Genomic DNA, 23,122 nt, shown 5'->3' on the forward strand with positions numbered 1-23,122 from the left:
AGGCTCGCAGTCCGGCCCCCTGGTTCCAGCGATTGGCTCCTTTCCGCGGCCCCCGCCCCTTCACGCGCGCCGGGCGAGCTGGCGCCTCGCTCCTCCCCTCTCCGCGCCTGCAGCGCTGGACTCGGGCCGCTAGAGGGCGCGGCGCCCGGCGCCCCTTTTCTGCCTGCGCGGCCGCCGCCGCCAGTCCCACTTCCTCCTCCCGGTGGCAGAAGCAGCTTCGCTCGGCCGGGGCTTTTCGGCGAGCCGCCCTCTCTCTCTCTCTCTCTCTCTCTCTCTCCGGGAAGCGACGCCGCCCAGAGCCCCGCGCAGCCCCTCGCCCGCCGCCTGGGCTGCGCCTCCCCTCGCGCAGCGATGTCCAAGCCGCCCCCGAAGCCGGCCAAGCCAGGTAAGGGAGGCGCCGGGAAGGGGCGAGAGGGGCGGCGGGGGCACTCCCTGACACGTGGACCCCGCCAGCCGCCCCCGCCGCCGCGCCATCCAGGCGGCATTTCCGTCCAGCCCCGGGCCGAAGGGCGCGCTCGGAGCCTCGCCCGGGACGCCAGCCTCGCCCGCCTCTCGTGCCGTGCCCTGGCGATGCGCGGGCGGAGGGTCGCTGTCCTGGGAGCGGCGGGCTGCCCCCTGCGCCCGGGGCGGGGCTCGAGAGGAGCTGTCACTGTCAAAAAGAAGAAGAAGGGGCCAGAGCGCTCGCTGCCGCCCTCGGCCGGGTCGGGGCAGGAAGGGCGTCGAGTTTGCGATGCTCCCCGAGCGGGGGCGGGGGGGGGCTCGACCGTGTGGGATCCTCCGCTGCTGCCGCTCGAGCTTTGGTGCATTGATGCAGCTTGGCAAGCAGTTGGCAGCCAATGTGAGCCCAGGAGCCCCGCCCGCCCCGTCAGTGGCCCAGCCAGGCAGGGCAGAAGCTTCGAAGCTGGAGGAGCTGCTGCCTCGCGGCCTCCCTGAGCTTGCAGGCCAGGAGAGAGGTCGCATCGTGCCGCAAAAAGACACCTCTTGGGTAGGAGCCATGGGAGATGCCTTCTGCCAAGCCAGGCCCGGGTGTCGCCGGTGGACTGGCAGGGGCTGGCCAGGGTTCCAGGCAGAGGCCTCTCACAGCCCCCTGGAGGCACCAAGACTGAACCCTGGTCTTTCTGCCCCACCACAGTAGCCATTATCATAGAATCACCAAATGGTAGAGTTGGAAGGAACCATGAGGGTCATCTAGTCCAACCCCCTGAAATGCAGGAATCTCTTGCCCAGTGTGGGGCTCAAACCCGCAACCCTGAGATCAAGAGTCTCCTGCTCTACCAGCCCAATCCACTATCTGGCATCTGGGGAAGAGCAAAGGAGGCCCGCCTGTTTCACAGAATTTGTCTTCACTACTTGCAAAATAAAATTAATCTATCAGAAGTAGAAATAAATCTGAAAAGTTATAAGGTGTGCCTTTGTGCTTTGCAAATATGTTGATTCTTCTCACACTCTCTTTTGAACAGACAAGGACCTGTTTTCTCTATTTCAAATATGGTATAGCTTTCCCCATTTATCAGGGTTGTTCCATTTATCAGGACAGGCTGGTAGATGGAACATTTGCCCCATGGGCTGAGATCCTGATAAAGGATGCTCAGCAGTCAGCTGCTGGGCTCTCTGCCACATGCCTTTGGCCTTCCAGAGATTGTTGGGACTCCTATCAGCCCAAGCCAACATGGCCAGGGGTGATGGGAATTGTAGTCTAACAGGCCTGCCTTAGTTACTCATCAGGTGCCTTAGCCACCAAGAGAGGCATGCATGTTGTAGTTGCCCAGGAACTGCAGGATTTATTTATTTTAAAACAGCAGCAGCAGCAACAATATTTACATGCTGCTTAGAAGAACAAAAATTCTCTTAAGTGGTTTACAAGTCCATCTAAAATATTCATTTAAAATATCCCTTAAAAATAAAATAAAAACAAGGTACTTAAAATTGGTAATTGTAAAACACATAAACTAACTGAAACAACAGACCTGATTAGGCTGGCTGGAAACAAAACTTTTGCTGGTATCAGTCAGGCACCAGAGACAATAGAGTGAAGGTGCGTGCTTAATAATTTTAGAGCTGCTACACTAAAATAACAGGAAGTACAGAAAGAATATTTTGTGGCTCTTGTTAAAGTTCCAGTGCCACAGATCACAGCATTCAAGGGAGCACATTTGGGGTGAGGTGATCCTTCAAGAAACTAGGTGTATTCAAAGATATTTGGGGCACCTCTTGGATTAAACTGATGTTTTTTAAATATGGATTTTCTCTGCAAGCTGTATTCTTTTTTATTCACCACTGAGATTAAACTGAGTGCCAAGGAGGCAAGTGGTACTGACTCCCTGATTCTTTAATCTCAGTTTAATATCATATAAGATTAAATATATTAATATAAGATATTAGCGTTCGTGAAGATATTCCATGGGTGGGCATTGAGGGCTTTGGTGGTAGAGGGGCAAATGGCACAGATTCAAGAGCATTCAACACCCTGTTTCTGTAGTTGTGTGAGAGAAGACTACACAACCTAAAAACTTCAGTTCCAAGGCAATGAATCAGATTGAAGTGACTTAAGTGCAAGAGGGCCAGTGCATTGACTTCAGTAGTTTATGGCTCATTCTGTCTATTAGCTACTGATTGAAGCTCTTATTACAGTTTATTGGACATGTTTCAGGGATTACATACCTTCTTGGAGGATGTATAATAACTCTAAGGTTTACCAAAGGCCCTGAGCAAAGCCTTTGAACGTGGTAACTGTGGCAAATCTGTTGCAACCAGCTATTGTTTCAGTTTCCTAGTGGAAAAGATACAAAATCAGGAAGAGATGTAGTTTCTAACCTGCTGTCAATAAAAAGCTTTTAACCTCCCGTCAAGTCCAGAGCCATTATTTGAGGGACAATAACGTGCCCTGGGAAGCTGTTTTTTTGCGACAGGCACATTTGTCCTATTTACAGCTATTACTGGTAATTTCCATTTTGGCAAGGTTTGAAATTAGCCAGGGGCCAGGTGCGTTTTTCACTTGCGACCAAGTGAAAATGCCTAGTTGCCAGGATGGTGCCTGACGGTTCCAGCATCACCAGTAGGAAAAAGAGGTAGGAATAGGCCCATATATATGTGGACTCTCCCTGGATAAATGACTTTTCTTTTTTTAAGTTCTCAAAGTTCTTAACCTAGTTCAAAATTGTCATCTAAACTAGCCAGCTGTTTAACTGGTAATCACATCAGTCCATCATCTGATAAAACTTTAGAGCTGTCTTGCCCCAAAATGGCAACTAGACATTATGTTTTGGCAACTGTAACCTTGGTTTAAGAAGCCATTTGGTGCCTAGCTTATACAGTGGTACCTCGGGTTAAGTACTTAATTCGTTCCAGAGGTCCGTTCTTAACCTGAAACTGTTCTTAACCTGAAGCACCACTTTAGCTAATGGGTCCTCCTGCTGCTGCCGCGCCACCGGAGCATGATTTCTGTTCTCATCCTGAAGCAAGGTTCTTAACCCGAGGTACTATTTCTGGGTTAGCGGAGTCTGTAACCTGAAGCGTATGTAACCCGAGGTACCACTGTATGTATATCTGAGTTTCTAACGCTGCATTTTGGTCTTAAGAGAAGCATAAAATAAGTTTCATTTTCTAGGGATTTCAATCACAGGCAAGCTTATCTGGGAGAAAACACTGTTGGAGATAGTGGGAGATTTCCGAGTAAGCACTCACAGGACTACAGTGTACAGGACAAAGATGTTGGAAAATTGATAGGTGGATCCTGTGCAAGCTTACTCATAAGTAAACCCTACTGTGTTCAGTGGAGCTCACTCCTAGTAAGTGTGTTCATTTTTGCAGCTTTAGCTTGAATTCTAGGGGAAATTGCAGAACTCCATGAAATATCTATACTTTCCATTCCCAATCTCAATAAAAGCCTGCAGTTACTCATTTTAATTTGAAGTACAAAACTCTATAGCTGAGAAATGAAAGGATTTCTTTCTTTCGGTATGTTTCTTGCCTTCTTATCTCAGGGCATGTACAACCTCCAGGTTAGCTCTCTTTGAGAGGTAATTGAATGGCAACATTATTAGAGCTGCTGGCTACTGAATAAATATTGTGAGGAAACACAAACATTAAAAGCCTCGTTAAAGAGCTGATCCTGCCACACGAACTTATGTTTTGAAGGATTGTAGCAAAAAGACAACTTTTTATAAAATTTAATGCCAGGCCGCAGCCAGTCACTGCTTTTCCCATCCCCCGACAAGCAATGAAGCTGGTTATGGTGGCTTGATTGAAGAGAAAGGGATTTGGAACGCTTAAAGTTGTAACACTCTGGCCACCAAAAGAATAGAACAATTTGCAGAAATTTGTTATTATTCAGGAAGCACGTATGAGGGGAGAAGAAAATTTAATTTGGTAAGCAGAAACACTGTGTGTGTGTGAAATAACTGAAATTGCACCCTGGAATTGTCTGAAGAGATACAGCCCTTAATCCAGATCTTAAGCCATTGACTCATAGTTGGACAGTTCTGGAATGTAAGGATTGTCTTTATAATTTGAACTCCATAATCTAAATTTTGAAAGCAACTGCCCAAAAATATTATATAACTCCAATACAAAACCTGAATAATTTACCTATCAAAGAAGACAGAGATGGGTTGAGCAGATAAGGAGCTGCAGCCATTTTATTACCTGTGCATTAAGAGTTCTCAAAATGAAGGAGGCCGTGGCTCTTTCACCTCTTACATTTTTTGCTCAACAAAGTATCTAATTGTTTTGCACCTAACAGCATCCCTCTTTTCCACAGGCCACAGAGGAGCCCTTATGCTTGGCTAACTTATTTGTGTCCTGCATTTTCCACAAATACATTGTGGTCAAAAGGGCCGCAGGGTAGATAAATACAACAGCCATAATTGTATACATTGTGATATAAGATGAAGAGTGCCTCTGCCTGGACAAGTAGCCTCATTGAAGGATATTATGCTAAAAGCAGAAGCGAGAGAAAAGTGCCCTCCCACACCAAAAATAGTCCCAATGCTGATATTATTTGGCCCTTTGTGAGGGCACGCCTGCCTGTATGAGTGTGCTCAGGAAGGACAGATCTTGCTTGCTGGGGATTAGAAAAGGCATATGAAAGTGAACAAGCCTTGATGGTGAACACGTCTCCCTCTCTCCTTAGATGGGTGTAAAGCTGCAGTTACCTGGGAGTAAGTCCCACTGAACTCAGGAGGACTTACCTCTGGGGCTGTGCACACAACTTTGTCTTATAAGTACATTAAAAAAAATTATTTCCCTCAAAGACCCCCTCACACAGTTACAATTCTCAGTAACCCTTAATAAGCTAAGTGGTTCAAGCATGTCATATTCTTTATTTCAATCATTCTCACAGTCTCTATTTGGTAGGCCATTATTATTTCCCCACATTTTAACTGAAGGACTGAAGCTAAGAGGTTTCTGTAAGGGTCAGGGAAGCTTCCTGTTCCCAGGCCTGGTAGTGTGACAACCTATTCCAGACCTATTCCACTTGCATATCCTATTGGGCTCAAATGATGTATGATGTTAATTAAATACATGTCATTTCCCAGTCTTTTAACTCGGGATGGGGAAGAAAATTGGTTCTGTTCACATTTAAATATGAAACTACCTTATTTCCACTTTCCAAAACAATATGAGAGCTGAAGTGCAGTGTTTCTGTGAAATTTGCATTTCTCCAAATTTTGCTATGTAGTTCTCCAAGTAACAAAAGTTTGTATTAGGTGAAGGTGAGCATAAAAATGTTCATATTAGTGGAAGTAGCATACAAAATGTGCTAGGAAAAATGGCTTGTGGAAATGTGTGCATTAGTCAAAATGACAGGTAGGCATGTATGTATTTGGGGAAATGCATGTTGAAATGCTGACACATTTTTGTGAGGATTTTTTTTAACAAAATAAAATATCATAAACTGATGAGGAAATGTAATGAGCTGAATTTAAGATTGGAAAAATGAGAAACCGAAAAGAACAGATAACGCCCGTCCCTCTCTGCCACTTTCCCCCTACATGCCCCCCCCCCCCCCGCATTCTGCTTTTAGCCCTGTGAGGATAAATCTCCACAGAGAGATGGTGGGGGAAATGGAAAGCTGGCCAAGAGGAAATGCCAATGAATTTCCAAACCTGGTGGTAAATGCAGAGGGGTAAATACAGGAGACTGACTACAGGTGCCTATTGAGTTTATAGTCAGACGCCCCCATCCACTGTGACCCGTGTTTCCCAACTCCCCCCTCCCCTGCCAAATATGTCAAATTGGGACCAGAGTGAGGGCTTTTTCAGTGATGGCTCTTGAACTCGCTCCTCTTGTATCACCACCCCCACGTAGTCTGTAGGGCGGTCAAAACCTTTTTTGAAATTGTTTTAGTTGCTGTGGTTAAATTATTTATGATGGCATGTGTTTTAAAAAAATCATTTTTTTCCTTTGCTATTCTGTTCTTTGTGACTGCTGTGCTGCATGTATTGTTGCTGTCAAGCTTTTTTTTTTTTAAAAAAAAAAAAAAACAACTTTCTGATTTAAATTAGGTTGCCTATGGCTCATTGTGGAGAGGCAGGGCTTGAATGTTTTAAATGAAGAAATGTCCTGTGTGGTATGGCCAGGGCCTGCCCAAGACATGTTGGTGCCTGAGGCAAACCACAAAACACCCCCACTCTACACCAGAACAGAAGGGGTGGGTGAAGACTTACACGGGAGCAGGGGGGGGGAATAAGATCTGCATCAGGATCTGCTGCCCCTATGAATGCTGCCACCGGAAGCAGTTGCCTCACCTTGCCTCATGGGTGAGCCGGCCTGGGCTTGACCGTTAGAAATTCATTGGCATTCTCTTGCCTGCATGTGAGCAGAACTGAACATTACTATATTAGTCCAGGCCAGTACCCAAGTCCCTGTAAGGCAGCTAATGTAATGCAACATTGCATTAGTTCAACGTCATTTCCTCAGTGGACCCGAGGACTCCACCACAGAACCATTTCCTTGCAGTATAGGGGCAATTTCAGTTCCCTCATCCAATGTCGAAAGCTTTTCCTCCTGAGAAGTTGGGCCCAAACTAAATGTTGCAATAAAAGCAGCTACATATGTTTAAAAATGTGCTCTTTTGTTATGTGCGGGGCAGCTGGGGGTGGAGTACAGAAGCAAATGAGGAGGAAAATAACACTTTAGAAAACATTGACAGAGGGACATAGTTTTCTATGATTATCTGCAAGGCCATACAAAGAAGTTAAAGGGAAATACAGGATAGAAAAGCCCTTGGGTTCAAAAACAATAGTCCATTTGTTTGAGTTGACTTCAGCCCTCTCAAACAGCAGCAATTAAAATAATCTCAGACCATTTAAAGAGCACCTTTTCCATTAAAAAACAACATTATGGCAAAAATATTCTTAAATGAATACTGGAAGTTACTTCTCTCTCTTTTTGCAATTGCTCTGATCCCATCACCCCTGCTAGTTTCTAACAGCCCTTGGCTTTTATAAACTTTGCATATGAGCAATAATTCCCAAGCAAACTATCTTCTGAGTTGGAAAAACGTGGTTTGTTTTTCTCTGCTGTTTGTTCTTGTCTGCTGCATGGCCCTTTAAGGGAGCCATAAAACATAAAAGTCTAAAGGAAAACAGTCTTGAGTCTGTTGTGGTTGCTGTTGACATAAGCATAAGAAAACACGGAAATAATTAGAGCTTAATTTCATAGGTTTGGTATGTGCATGAAAGAGGTGAAAATTGCAACATACTTTGCAGATTAGCACGTGATCCTAAACCAATTTATTAGTATTTCAGCAAAGTTTACAGCCAAGTAATGTTTTAGTGTTATGTGCAAACTAGGCCACTCTCAGTTTACCCTTCTCCAATATGGTGATAACAGTACTGATCTGCTTCACAGGATTGTGGTAAGAATTACTGTGAACACTTTTACGAAGTAAATATACATGCACAGATCATTTGATTGTTAAAAATCCCTTAAAGCAGTTTACAAAAAACTGCTATTATATAAACTGCAATTAATAATTACAGTGGTACCTCGGGTTACATACGCTTTAGGTTACATATGCTTCAGGTTAAGAACTTTGCTTCAGGATGAGAACAGAAATCATGCTCCGGTGGCACAGCGGCAGTGGGAGGCCCATTAGCTAAAGTGGTGCTTCAGGTTAAGAACAGACCTCCGGAACGAATTAAGTACTTAACCTGAGGTACCACTGTAAATTATATTGTCCTGTGCTGTGTGATACTGTACCTTGTCCTATTTTCTGTAAAAGAAGGTGTATATTTGATTAGCATATGGACAGAGCAACCCCATGATGCGGTTAAGTGGATAAGAATGAGTTACTTTATGAGTTACTTAAAAACATGGTTATCTTTATTTTTATATTATTAAGCAGTGGTTTTTGTTTCCAATTAATGATATATGCATATATAAAGATTAAAAAAAAAACCCCACACCCTTGCATTCATCTGAAAATGAACTTTATTTAAAGGAACAAAATGAATGAAAATGCAAAGATGTTTATAAAATATTAATATTCTTTGACATTTGCACAAGATTATCAATTATCTTGTCATAGTGTACATTTTGCAATCCAGAACTTTTGCTCTGTAAAATGGCTGAATCTATGCTATCTTCTGTTTTGGTTGGAGTACATTTTTCTTCAGACTTAGATGCATTTTCCACAACTTCTTTACCTTCAAAATGGACTGAATAAGCCACAGGTTGAGGGTCCAGTGTTTCACTTGTTTTTATACCTTCCCTCCTTGATGTGTCATGAACCTGATGAACAGGCTTTAGACTGTCGTTAGAGCTCTTGCAGTTAAAATGTTGGCTGAGTTTGGGACATGGATGTTTGATTCATTCAACCTTAGGGAAAGGAAAAAATATTTTGTTAATGTTTATTTCTTTCTGTATATTTAGGACAAGTCAAAGTTTTTAGAGCCTTGTATACATTTGAACCCAGAACTGTAAGTATTTAAGTTTATTTTTCCCCTCCCCTCTAAAATAAGGAAATGTTATTTTTTGATATGACTTAGCAGCTAAACCCAACCTCGCCCTTGTGATAATAAAACGTAGGAATTGATATTTACATTGTACCCACAGAGTAGATCTAAACATTTTAGAGGCTGATGCTGCAATTAGATCTTCCTCATATTTGCTCAAGAACAAGGTCTCATGCTCAGGTGGTAGTTTTGGCCTCTAAATAAGTGGACAGGCCATGTGACCTTAACCAAGGATTTGGCCTTAATTGTGCGTGCGCTGGTGTCTGTCAACACAACAGTGTTTCTTCTGAGTGCACAATATAACCAACTCGCTATTGGTTAAAAACCCAATTGCCTGTGCATCTTAGTCACACAATGAATGAGGGAGGGAGTTGTAAATCCAACTGACTTCAGCAAAAATATTTTAGTTTCTGAACAAACGGCTTGAAAAGTGAGAAGTAGGATGGAAAGTTGGAGGGGGTGAAGCCTGTATTTTGTTCTGCTTTTGCCCCCCTGGAGAGATGTGGATTGGCAGTGTCATTACATCCAAGATTTTGAGCATCCTCTTCAAGTTTGTCTGAATCCATTAAGAGAAAGTGTTAACCAAGCTGCACAACACCCTTTTAAGATACTGGAGTCTCTTTTCTCTTGCTGATTCAGCATGCCTTCTGAGCAGTCACATCTTGCCAAAGGCTTACAAAGTAATCTTCTCTTACAAATCCTTTCAGTAAGGAGCAGCAGAAAAAGCAAACTCAGATGTCTTCTGCTATAATGCTGGATGGGTGAGGCATATTCCTTTTTCTAGGGCCTGCCGTTTGGGTAATAATTAACTTTGTCCTAAGATAGGCCCGACAGATAAGCCTCCAGCAAAAATGGAACCACCACAACTCCTTAGTCCAGGCATAGGCAAACTCTGGCCCTCCAGATGTTTGGGACTACAATTCCCATCATCCCTAGCTAACAGGACCAGGAGTCAGGGATGATGGGAATTGTAGTCCCAAACATCTGGAGGGTCAGAGTTTGCCTATTCCTGCCTTAGTCCAACTTTTCCACTTCAAAGCTACTCTGTAAATTAAATATATTGGGGTGATCTTGCAACTCTGCTCTCAGAAGCTTCCCGTGTCTAATGTTCTGCTGTCTCATGTTCTCGCCCTACTCTCTTTCCTTCTGCTCCTCCAAACCCATGTTATGAGAAACTGAGGGCACGAAAGGAAAGCCAAGTGCAGCCTCCACAGCTGCACTTCAGAAAACCAGAGTATACACCCCTCACCCTCTCAAAAATGGACATGTTTGAGGAGTGGGAGAGAACAACCAGCACGTTTCCTTGTGTGTCTTTGATTGAGAGAACGCAGTGTAAACTCTCACTCTCTTTCTAAGGCATCCTTGACCCCAGCTACGCATGGTACGAATACCCCTGAACATTTTGTGAATCTAAGTTTGGCCTCATTGAGGGGCAGTATTTCAATATGAGTAGGAAAATGAGAGTATCCCCTAAACATTTTTTAGGAAAAAAAGCACTGGGCAGACTGTGGTGGACTTTAATCTTTCATATTTCAGAGGTGCCCTATGAGAGGCTTAGATGAGAAGCAGGGTGCTATTTATATTGTTAGCCTCTCAAATGCAGGAAATGATGGTTGCTAAGGAGCCTGCATGCCATGCTGCATTTCTGAAAGTCTTGAGCTTGCCAGTGCCTATGCCAAGGATGGAGGTGGAGGGGCCAAAGCACACATGACACAGAAGAACTGTGAAAGGTTTTAATCCTTGCCTTCCTCCCCCAGTTGCTATTAACTCTGCAGCACAAAGCAAATAACAGAATCACAGAACTGTAGAGCTGGAAGGGACCTTGAGGGTCATCCAGTCTGGCCCCCTGCAGTGCAGGAATCCTGCCCACAGCTATCCCTGGCTGTGCTTGAACCACCAACCTTCTGGTTAGCAGCCAGATGTGCTGACCCCTTGCTCCAAATAATGCAGGCTCAATACACACACACACACATGCTTCCCACTGCAGTGCAAACAGGAGCTTTGGGGCACTCACTTCTCAGCCCCACAACTCCAGTAAAAATGGGTGAAATCTCAGGTACAGTAAAGTGAACCAATCCCAGATCTCCTGCATCATGTGTAGTTTGGCCTCTTCAGTAGCTGTTAGCTGGTTTATTATTCCCTGGCAAGCCAGCAGGTGGCAACAGGGGGCAGGAAAAGCCCCTTTCCCTTTCGTTTCGCGGTGGTTGCCTTGCCACTTGGGGCAGAGACGCCACAGCCTTTTTTCGAGGCAGAAGCAACCTTCCTGCTCCTCTCCCTTTCTTCCCTTCCCGTTTTCCAGCTTGTCAGGGCTCTCAGCTTCCACTTCCCCAGTACAAGATAAGCTCTTCACTGCCTCAGTGCATGTCTTATGGGGCCAAGGCTGTGGTGGCCTTGTTTTGCTCACAGGCTGCACAGGAGATTTCAGCGAAGGCTGCCTAGGGTAGAAAGCATGGAAAGGTTCAAAAGTAAAAGAAGTTGCTAAGAATGCAGTTCATTGAATTCGGAATTCTTTCCTGTTTGATCCTCTATTCAGGCCCCCAGGAGTACTGGTGCCCCCTTTAAACAGGGACTGCCTGTCCTCCCTGGCTCCCTTTTCACCTGGCTGCAAGCTGCTTGCTATTTAAGATTTCCCACAATGCTGAGGAGCAACACTGTTGAGGCATTGGGGGAGAATTTAAATGGCAGACCCTGTTGGTTGGGGCTCAGAAGATGGCTGATTTGGTGTCAGCCTTGCCTCTGTTTCCCTTCCTGTGAGCAAGGAACTGTGGAAGGGAAAGCTGTTCTTAGCAAGAAAAGCAGAAATGTCTCTTACAGACCTCAGCCTTTTACATATGAGCTCCGCCAAAGACACAGGCAGACCTTCTGTGGAGTTTTGAGTTGGTGTATACTCACATGGCCCTGTTTCCGTTTGATTGATGGTTTGTACCTCTTCCTCAAACTGAATGAAGAAGATAAATCCTAAAATATTGTTAGGCAAGGCTGCAACAATGATATTCTTCTAAAATGTGCTTTAAATTGGTCTGCAAACTCAAACACCCTCTTTATTGTTTCAGCCAGATGAACTGTATTTTGAAGAAGGAGATATTATCTACATTTCGGATATGGTGAGTTCATCAAACACAAATGTTAACAGCTGGACCATGCTAAGTAAACAGAGTACATCTCAAGTGGAGTCATTGTTCCCTTTTTCAGCATTGCTTTCTTTTCCCTCCAGAGTGACACAAATTGGTGGAAGGGAACCTGTAAAGGAAGAACTGGACTAATCCCCAGCAACTATGGTATATTCCAGATTTGCTTTACCTTTCAAGATATATCTCTCCACCACAGATGTGGACTGTAAGGATGTATGTGGCTTGTAATTTTTAAGGGGTTTTAAAGAAATATAGTATCTTACTTCTAATGTGATGCCAGAACCGGGCATTAAAAATGGTTTCACGGCAGAGAGCTGTTTTGAAAACACACCTTTTAACTGGAAGAATGCATCCGTGTTCTCTTGTGTGCCATCTGCTGGACAGACAGAAGCAAAAAAACCCACAAGTGGATGCCTTTTAATGTATTTATTTTTTATTAAAATGTATGTCGCAACCTTCAATCTTATTGGGGGGAGCGTTCAATAAAACTTTAGGACCACATGTATGATGATGATGATGATGATGATGATAATGCTGAAAAGGATAAGTCTCTAAAAAATAGCATAAAGCTTATATGAGACAGAATAAAACAGATCAACATACCGTAAATGTTGGGAAAATAAAAAGAATTCTGCACAGTGCTGGAGAGACATCAGATATATTTTTTAAAAATAAAAAAGCTAAATATGTTTCTTGTCGTGCTGAAGCATAGAAGAATATTCACAACTAAGTAGGATTTATAAGCTGGATGTGTCATTTACAACTCCCTGGGAATTGGAGATTTGCATAAGTCCTGAGAAATCCCCAAGAATAGTCACAGCTCCCTCTGTATTTTTGGCCCAGATCCAAGGCCTTCTTTGTTGAGCTCTGCATGCACAGCAGACTTTTAGCATCCTTCCGCTCAGGAAGGGCTCACCCCAGTCGGGCAGCGCTGCAGTGCCAGCCTTCCAACAGCCCATGTTGCTGCCACTTTATTTGGGGGAGGGGAGAATGATGGGGGAGGGTGGGGCTGCCTGGATGCAACAGGGGGAGTGCTTTCCTTTTAGGAGGTGGCCTGCTTCTCCATCAGACAGAACATCCTCCAAACCCGGAAGAGCTTTGGAAAGAGGCTCAGACATGGTATGTCTTGCTGCCGGAAGGGCACCACAGTGCCAGTTCTGAGCTGCCGTGTTGTCTCAATCAAGACAATTTCAGCATGTATAACTTGCATGACAAGCTATGCCTCCAGAGGTCACCTCTTCCGCATGCCCTTTCTTCTGTCATGGTGGCCACCTTGGGTGCTGTAGACACAGCTTCCCCAACATTAAATTGAATGAAGCTTCGGAAGGAGCTCCGTTTGGCACAGGCAAGTTTTCCCCGTTTTGAAACTTGGGGATCAAAACTTATAGTGCATACAATAAGGAGTTTAATATATATATTTTACATCCTTGGCCTTTGATAAATATTAAACATATTAGTGCATAGAAGGAAGAAGGAAATTAACGGCTCTCAGTTACCTCGGGCCCGTTCAGCAAGGTGCAGGAATCAAAGGAGTCACCTGCTTAAGATGACGTGTTGCTTTTGTTTTAGTGGCTGAACAAGCAGAATCCATTGACAACCCATTACATGAAGCTGCCAAGAGAGGTGGGTACAGATGAAGTTTGCAGTATATCAGATCCCCCCTGGGCTTGCGTATTCAGTTACAAGCTCATGGCTGCACTAAAGAGAGCTGGGCTGCCACAGAAGCAGTTCATCGGTTCTCTTCCCATTGGGTTGGGGGATGAAATAGATTGGGTTGTTGGAGTTTCTTTAAAATATGAAAGCTATGAGAGTGGGATGTCTGTGTGGGACAATAAAGGCATTTTATTTCTAAGAAAGAGGGTTTAATTGTTTGCTGCATGTCTTGAGTATTTTGGACAAATAGTCTTGATTTGCAGGATAAATATATTTATTTGCAGAAAGAAATAGGCACAATAGATTAATTCTTTTAGTACGGGGAAAGGAATAATGGTTTCAGATTAAATAACTGGATAGAAAAAAAATGTATTTTTACTGTTACTATGATAATTGCTTTTATTTCTAATGTTTTTGGTCTGTTTTATATTTGTTTTATGGTTCTCTTTTGTAAGCTCTCTTGAAAATCTAGATTTAAAGACACATTTTCAAATAAATAAATAAATAATATTAAATAATTGGTTTTATAATGATGGTATACTAACGTAGGTATATGGTGATGAATAGTTTAATAGCTTTAACAAATCAATGTGATGTAATGACATTAGTCCAGGTTATAATCACACTGTATACACAGAATACAACAACACTTTAATAATATAGCAGCCTCTGTGGTTTTTTGTTTTGTTTTTACACTTCATAAATATAATTTTTAAAATGGTAATCTCCCTAATTCAATGCTTTATTTATTTATTTCATTTATCTCCCACCCTTCCTCTCAAAGGAAGGTGGCAAACAAGTGATAAAAACACTAAAAATATCCTAAAAAGCAGTTCTAATACAGATACAAACCAGGAAAGATTTCAGCTTTCAATGCATTTTTATTTAGAAGTAACTGCCACTAAGTTCAATGAGGATTCCTTCTAACCGTGTGTATTGTGTTCAGTGAAACTTACTGTATAATACTCGAGTATAAGCCGACCCAAATATAAGCCAAGGTACCTAATTTTAGCACAAAAAAATGGGAAAACTTATTGACTCGAGTATAAGCCTAGGGTGGGAATTGCAGCAGCTACTGGTAAATTTCAAAAATAAAAATAGATACCAATAAAATTACATTAACTGAGGCGTCAGTAGGTTAAATGGTTTTGAATATTTACTTCAAAGAAAAACAGTAAATTAGCTCTGTAAGTGGAAAAGAGGGTCAACAAAAACAATATGGTATCAACAATAACTTTAAAAGTACAAAAGCCTTAGCTCAATCAGCAACCAAGCTAAAACACAAGAGTTAAAATCCTTCAAAACTGGATTCCTCCTCCTCATCTGTATGCCCAAACAGAGCTTCAGCTGTAGCTGGTGTGAGGTTATCAGCATAGACATTGTCATCATCACTGAGTTCGCAGTCATCACCATCACTGCTGTTCTCATACAAAGCGCTGTCTTCACTGCCATCCATAGCATTACTAATGCCACATTTCTTGAAGGCGCATTGCACTATGTCCTCTGGGATCTCTTCCCATGCATCACGAACCCACTTTGCTATCAATTCTATGTCTGGCTTCATCAGATTTCCAACTTTTGTCAGTCGGGCTTCATCAGATGACATCCATTCACGCCACATCTTTCGCACACGGTCTTTGAAAGGTTTATGTAAACACACATCGGGGGGGGGGGGGGTGCAATACAGATGGAAGCCCACCTGGAATAAAGGCCAAAGTAACTTGAAAAGACTTTGCCAATTTTTTTATGTCATCAGATGTGTGGGCTCTGAACATATCCCAAACTAGCAATGATGTTTTTTTCTTTAAGGCTGCTCCTCGTCGTCCGTTCCAAATTTCTTCCAGCCATTTTTTTGTTCCGTCTTCATCCATCCAGCCTTTAACACGTGTGTGCACTGTAATTCGTGGTGGGAATTTGACCTTTATAGGCAAGATCTTTCTTTTAAAAATAATGACAGGCTGTAGCTTAGTTCCATTAGCCAAACATGACAGAATGACTGTGAAATTGTTTTTTTCTTCCATTTCCTTTTTTTATATATATAATATTTTATTGGGTTTTACAATAAATACAAAACGACAAAAAGTAAAAAGACAACACAACAAAAAAGGGAAAAATAGAAAAATACGGCAACATACAAACACAAAACAGCAGAAAATATAAAAAAGAAAAATGAAAATATTAAAAACAATTTTTATCTCCTTGTATTTTTTGCATTAACTTGTTTCTCTGACCTCCCCAGACCTCCCTTCTCTGTATTCCAAATCATATATTCTGTCAGCAAATTCCTTCCCTCTGTCATAATTTAATTTTATCATAATCTTAATATCGTAATATAATTACATTTCCTTATATCTTATTAGATCTTTTTCTTTACCCTTTTTTTACTAATAACCTTTTACATTCAATCTGATGTCATCAAGCATTCGTTATCTTGTCGTGTTTCTGTAAATAGTCTTTAAATTTCCTCCAATTTTCCTTCACCGTCTCTTCTCCCTGGTCTCTGATTCTGCCAGTCATTTCTGCCAATTCCATGTAGTCGATGACTTTCATCTGCCATTCTTCCAGCGTGGGTAACTCCTGTGTCTTCCAATACTGTGCGATGAGTATTCATGCTGCTGTTGTGGCGTACATAAAAAATGTCCTATCCTTCTTATATACCTGTTGGCTGACCATGCCCAAGAGAAAGGCCTCTGGTTTCTTCGGGAAGGTGTATTTAAACACTTTTTTCAGTTCATTATAAATCATCTCCCAGAAGGTCTTAATCCTTGGGCACGTCCACCAAAGGTGAAAGAATGTACCTTCAGCCTCTTTACATTTCCAACATTTATTATCGGGCAAATGATAGATTTTTGCCAGCTTGACTGGTGTCATGTACCATCTGTAAATCATTTTCATAATATTCTCTCTTAAGGCATTACATGCCGTAAATTTCATACCAGTGGTCCATAGCCGTTCCCATTTTTCTTCCATTTCCTGTGGTTCTGAGTAAAATAGTTTTGTGTCCCAAACTTGCCACAGTTCTGTTGCTTGGAAGATCAAAGGTCATAGGTGTTTCATCCATATTCCCAATATCTCCCACGTCATAGTTATGGATCCTTCCTTGTTTTATGATGAATGAATGAATGGAATGACATCACTTTTTCATCAAGATCTTTTGGCAATTTCTGTGAAATCTTTGTTCTTTGCCGCAAACATAGGGCAAACATATTCATGAAGTGGGTACACCATCCTGCTGAGGCAACAAAATTTTCAATGCCTGGTGCTTTTAATTTGTCATCTTCAGCCATTTGAAGGGCACGTAAGCGAATTCCCATGCGTGTTACGCAGTAACCATTTTGACGACACTCCATAACCCATTGATGCAATTCAGTCTCTAGAGCCCCATATGAAGTTGTTAAACCACGTCGAGCTTTTTTTGCCTTTGGAATCTTTTCCAAGTCAGCTTTCATTTTCCGCCACTCCCTCACATGTTTTTCATCAACACAAAGTTCCCTACTTGTAATAGTATTATTGCTTTCTTCTGCTCTTGACACAACCTTCTGGTCCAGGATTAGAAGTACAGTGGTACCTCGGGTTAAGTACTTAATTCGTTCCGGAGGTCCGTTCTTAACCTGAAACTGTTCTTAACCTGAAGCACCACTTTAAGTAATGGGGCCTCCTGCTGCCGCTGCACTGCCACTGCACGATTTCTGTTCTCATCCTGAAGCAAAGTTCTCAACCCGAGGTACCATTTCTGGGTTAGCGGAGTCTGTAACCTGAAGTGTATGTAACATGAAGCTTCTGTAACCTGAGGTACCACTGTATTGGGATCCATTTCTAACAGGATAAAAAAAAGACAGTGCAGCACCTCTCCCAACCGCAGCTCCTGTGCCCGCCTTTGCGAGAGGCGGGTGGCGCCAGCGGGACCAGTGGCAAGAAAGGGCTGCTTTTGGGCCACTCATCCCTCCCCTGCCGCCGCTCGCCTCTGCTGCTCTGCGCGGTTGGCAGAGTGGAGGGCAGTGCTTCTCCGAAGCCAGCCAGCCCTTTCCCACCACTGGTCCCGCCGCCACTGCCTCTGCCACTCACACCATAGGTAGGCTGGGGGGAGGGGGGAGAGAGAAGCCCCCTCCAGTGCGCGTGCACACGTGCACACACACACATGGTCCGGCCCGCCATGTGGTCTGGAGGACAGTCAACCGGCCCCCTCCCAAAAACGTTTGCTGACCCCTGGGTAAGTGGGACCCTCACTCAAGTACAAGACAAGGGGGGCTTTTTCAGCATAAAAAATGTGCTGAAAAAGTCGGCTTATACACGAGTATATACAGTACCTCAAGGTAAATGTATATAGCATTTCAGTCTTGGTAGTAGTTAAAGCTCCTACTGGTTTCAATTGATGTATTCAGAAGCTAGCTGTTGGCGCCACTGCAGGCTTATCCCTCCTCCATGGCCAGCTTCACATGTCATACTAAGCCAAGGCCCAGGCTCACCAAGGAAGATGGCAGCCACTTCTGTCCTCCCTGGCTGTCTCACTGTTGCTTTGCACTGAGCTTAAGTTATGGCTTGGCTTAGCATGCTATCCAACACCAGACAAATGAGCAGGAATCCAAGAACAAACCTTTCTTACAGCTCATGGTTAGTCTAGAGAAAGCTAAACCCACAAGACCAGGTTCAGACAATATGCAGAGCCAAGCCGTGGCTTAGCTCAGTGCAGCGCAGCCACAAAACAACCAGGGAGAGCAAAGTGGCTGTCATCCTTCCTGGGAATACCCATCCTCATATGCACAAGCTAAACCCTGATTTGGCTTACTGTGAATATAGAATCACGGAATCCTAGAGTTGGGAGGGACTCAAGGGTCATCTAGTCCAGCCCCCTGCAATGCAGGAATCTCAGCTAAAGCACCCAGGACAGATGGCCATCCAACCTCTGCTTAAAAACCTCCAAGGAAGGAGAGTCCACCACCTCTCTTGGGAGCCTGTTCCACTGCTGAACAGCTTTTACTGTCAGAAAGTTTTTCCAAATCTTTAGTCAGAATCTCCTTTCTTCCAACTTCAATCCATTGATTCGAGTCCTACCCTCCAGAGCAGGAGAAAGCAAGCATGCGACAGCCCTTAAGATATTTGAAGATGGCTCTCATGTCTCCTCTCAGTCTCCTTTTTTCCAGGCTAAACATACCCAGCTCCTTCAAGTACTCCTCATAAGGCTTAGTTTCCAGACCCTTGACCATCTTGGTCGCCCTCCTCTGCACACCTTCCAGCTTGTCAGCATCCTTCTTAAATTGTGGTGCCCAGAAGTGGACACAGTATTCCAAGTCTGGTCTGACAAAGGCAGAATAGAACGGGGCTATGACTTCCCTTGATCTGGACACTATACTTCTGTTGATGCAGCCTAGAATAGCATTCACTTTTTTTGCTGCTTCATCACACTGCTGACTCATGTTCAGCTTGGGGTCCACCAAGACCCCATCATCCTTTTCACATGTGCAAACCAGGACAAAATGTAAAAGGGAAACCCTCAGCTCATACTGAGCAGCCACATGGGTACAGAAGCTACTGGATTGGTGCTCTTGTAAACTGGCTAAACAAGCAATGTGCATACTTAGATTTCAAATCCTTACAGTGCAAATCTCTGCATGCCTATTCAGAAGTAAGTCCAGTGGAACTGACTTACAGGTGAGTTGCTTAGCAAGCAATACACTTTTACAAAATTTGGAAGAACTCAAACTGTAATCGAAATACATTCAGGTAGAACTGTCATTCTTGGTTATAATTTTGACTTGCATCATACAAGTTTTTCTTTACTGGACAGGTGACATTTGATAATGTGAGCAAATCATAATGCATAGGTTCAACTGTATAGGCTCTTAAAAGCTAAGCAGCTTGCTTGTTAAAAAGACTGTTGTCTCCCAAACAGAATATTGAATGGAAGTAGAATTTGCATAACATTTTCATTCATGCAACAATAATGCGATTTGGTAGCATCTGGGGCTGTTGTTGTTGATGATGAGCTAAAATGCATTGCATACCAGGGAGGCTCATCGTTCTCGGTATGATTTAGCTTAATAATTTATTTTCCCCCTCTACCCACCTCTGCCAAGAAAAACAACTCCGTTATGTTCTATGAAAAATATATTTCTTTTTCTGTTTCAGGAAACCTGAGCTGGCTGAGGGAGTGTTTGGATAACAGAGTTGGTGTCAATGGCTTAGACAAAGCTGGGAGCACAGCCTTGTACTGGGCATGCCATGGTGGACACAAAGGTACATTAGAAGTGAATGAAGAGGAACACCTTTCTTCTTGGAGCTTTCATCACTGGGTTAATGGGCCAGCTAGTATTTCCTCTTCTACTGCAATCAGGAATGGTCTGAATTCTTGCATGATACAATTTAAATTAGGAAGAGGGAGGGAAATTAAGAAATAAGATTGGATTGGCCTCAGCTAGAGCCAGACACGAAGCGTTGCGGGTTCTGTGTGGGCCCCATCTCTTCCTGCAGAGGCCATCTCACTCCTCACTTTCAAGCCTTACTCTTGAGGTCCTTTTTATGCTGGCAGGCCTTTGTAAACTGTTTTATTCTGTATTTTTAAAATTTATTTAGCCAGTCACTTTAATGATTATATGGTGTTTTTTTAATGGTGTTTCATGTCTTAATCGTTGCACACTGCCCTGATATTTTACGGTGTGGCAGCTCAGAAATACTAAAATAACTGGGGGGGGGGGGAGTAGGCTGCCTTACTCCAAGTCAGACAGCTTGTCCATCAATACAGCCCAGTAGGGTCTGCTCTTATTGGCAGCCAATCTCAAGGAATTCTTGCAGAGTGATGCAGCAAGAAAACTGCCTGCACATTTGCAAAGCTAGGCAGTGTCCAGTATGGTTTCAAGTTGGATGGGGAACCACTTCTTGAGATTCCTTCATTGCAGGGGCTTGAATGATATGACTCTTGGAGTCTCTTCCAACTCTATGATTCTATGATATCACTCTCTGTACTTCTTCATTTCCTCTTGACCTTACTGATTACATCCTGCCTCTCCACCCACTCCCACACTTTGCCAACCATGTGTGTGTGTGTGTTTATAGTTATAGATATACCTGCAACTCACCTGATACGTGGACCACAAAATCTGGTGCCATAATAAATTTAATAGCCTTTGAGTTGCCACAAAGTTTCATTGTTTTGGCTGGAAGAGACTCAACACGGCAATCCCTCTGGAAATAAATATGGATCTAAAATCATGTGCTCTTAATAATGGCGAAGCAGAAAAGAAAAGAAATGAAAGGTGATCCTGAATTAAGAATGTGGGTTTTAAAAAGAGATTGTATCAGCTTTCATATAGATTAGTTCTCTTAAGTTAATTCAACTTTCACAGCTCACTTTTTGAGCTGATTGAGTCTAGACCCTGACTTTCCTGCTACATTTTGAATATAACAAAGCAACTTCCAGTTTCTCACGATATCCCCACTCCCAATTTTTTCACTTTATGCAGATATAGTGGAAGTATTATTGACGCAGCCAAATGTAGAACTAAACCAACAGGTAAGTAATTACACATTGAATGGCTTTCCAGAATGGGTTTGTGATAATGGTGATTGATTACCATTGACATGATCTAAATGTCTGTTGCCACATTTTAACCTTGATGGGTTTCCCCACTTCTGCATCCACAGAATAAACTGGGGGACACAGCTTTGCATGCTGCTGCATGGAAGGGTTATGCAGATATCGTAGAAACACTGCTGGCAAAAGGTAATTGTATTTACCAACGCATTCCTGTAACGTCATAAGTACGGGGCCTGGAGAGATGTGTATATCTGAGAAATGCACGAGTTTTATGCCTGCATGTGGTGCCCCATACCTTCCTTTTCCATTCCATGTTCTTGCCACACAATGATTCAACACTTCTTGTGGTCATGAACCATTAATGTTACATCTGAACTGGGAAACTATGGTTGGCAGCATTGAGCTAGGATCTTGAATCACAGTTGCTTTTCAAGTTGTTGTTATCCCTATAACCATAATTTCCTGGTACTGACAAAATACAAAGCTATGGTTAACTGAAGTCTTGCAGAATTAATAGTAGCACACTGAGAAAGGAGAATTGGTGATAAGATGAAACATGTTGAGCACAAGGCTCATACATTCCTCAGTTTATTAAGCCAAGATATGCACATCTGAACTGAGCCATAGGCACACATTTGCATACCCAGTTCGCAATGTATACTGTGAACGAGCTGTTTTTGTGGCCTCATTTTACCTTCTATAATGCAGTTATTATTTTCTCACTTGGCATACTAGTTGAATTATGTATTCTATATTATGATAATTATAATATATAATACTACAATATATTGCGAAAGAAAAATCCAGATTTTCCATGGATTGACAAGATCTTCAGAGTTCTCTTGGTTTGCAGTCGTATGGCCACTTATCTGAAAGCAAACCCCACTGAACTCAAGAAGATAATTTTGTGTAGACATGTACAATACTTCACTGTTTGTCCCTTATGTCAAAGAGATTTGGATCAAGCTCTCTGTGCTCATATTGTTCTGTCCTAGCTCATTATCAAGTATTACATAATACTATGTTTTTATATATGCTGTAAGCCACCCAGAGTGGCTGGGGGAACCCAGCCAGATGGGTGGGGTATTATTGTTGTTATTATTATTAGACCTTCAAGAAATTACTCAGAGCAGAGCTAGCCCACCAATGAGGTGGGATGAAGCACCTGCCTTAGGTGGTGGAAGGGCAGAAGGAGGCAACCTGCTTGCCCCATCGCTTCCACCACTTCCAGAATGCCTCTCTCTTGCTGAGTTTGGGCAAGCGGGGGGGGGGGTGTTCTGGTGCATGGCGGACGTGGGGCGCATGGCAGCAGGGGGGCAGGAGCAGCACATTCCACTTCCACCTCAGGTGGCAAAATGGAATGGGCTGCCCCTGACTTAGAACGCTGCACCCACAGAAGAAGAGTGCAGTAGCAAATCTGCAACTTTCCTTGCTGTGTTCATTAGCCATCTGAATGCCACCTTTGTTAGTGGAGTTTTATATCCCATGAAGCCCTACAAAATGGTTCCTTCCATAGCTTGTTCTTCTTCCTTGTTAGAGTAGGACCAGCTGTGTTCTGAATTATGAAAGCCACCTTCTCAGTTATGTAAGCAATTATTCCACTGATATGGAGGTGTTTGCTGTGGTGATATTTTACACTGGGGCAGGATTCAACTGTGTTGTTGTGTGTGTATAATGACATTCACTTGCACACGGGACTTTTTATCTCTTACCTTCCTCCATGCCCCCAACTCTGCTCTAGGGGGAAATGCAGAACAGGTTGAGGAGACATACAAGGTGAGGAGAGGATGGAAAAATCTTGTTGCAGGAGTGGACCTCCTCCCCTCCCCCCATTCCACTTTGAGTGC

The 23,122-nt window shown here is 43.2% G+C and overlaps 1 protein-coding gene and 1 long non-coding RNA gene across 2 annotated transcripts in view; one reads left to right on the forward strand and one right to left on the reverse strand.

Annotated features, from left to right (window-relative positions):
• Positions 1–122: 122 nt before the first annotated feature.
• OSTF1 (osteoclast stimulating factor 1) overlaps positions 123–23,122 on the forward strand; it is a 25,940-nt gene continuing 2,940 nt past the window's right edge. Inside the window, exons 1-8 of the mRNA XM_083403534.1 lie at positions 123–385; positions 8,878–8,924; positions 12,014–12,064; positions 12,175–12,238; positions 13,661–13,714; positions 19,871–19,978; positions 21,202–21,251; positions 21,383–21,461. Coding sequence (XP_083259660.1) covers positions 352–385; positions 8,878–8,924; positions 12,014–12,064; positions 12,175–12,238; positions 13,661–13,714; positions 19,871–19,978; positions 21,202–21,251; positions 21,383–21,461 — 487 coding nt within the window. The 5' untranslated portion in view covers positions 123–351. The remainder of the gene's footprint in view (positions 386–8,877; positions 8,925–12,013; positions 12,065–12,174; positions 12,239–13,660; positions 13,715–19,870; positions 19,979–21,201; positions 21,252–21,382; positions 21,462–23,122) is intronic.
• The window catches only part of LOC310659795, a 159,629-nt gene continuing 142,996 nt past the window's right edge, over positions 6,490–23,122 (reverse strand). The window contains exon 2 of the long non-coding RNA XR_014503013.1: positions 6,490–7,991. This is a non-coding gene — a long non-coding RNA (uncharacterized lncRNA). The remainder of the gene's footprint in view (positions 7,992–23,122) is intronic.

The sequence above is a fragment of the Podarcis tiliguerta genome, assembly GCF_965153285.1.
Source record: "Podarcis tiliguerta genome assembly, chromosome: 11".
In the NCBI taxonomy this organism is placed as follows: domain Eukaryota; kingdom Metazoa; phylum Chordata; class Lepidosauria; order Squamata; family Lacertidae; genus Podarcis; species Podarcis tiliguerta.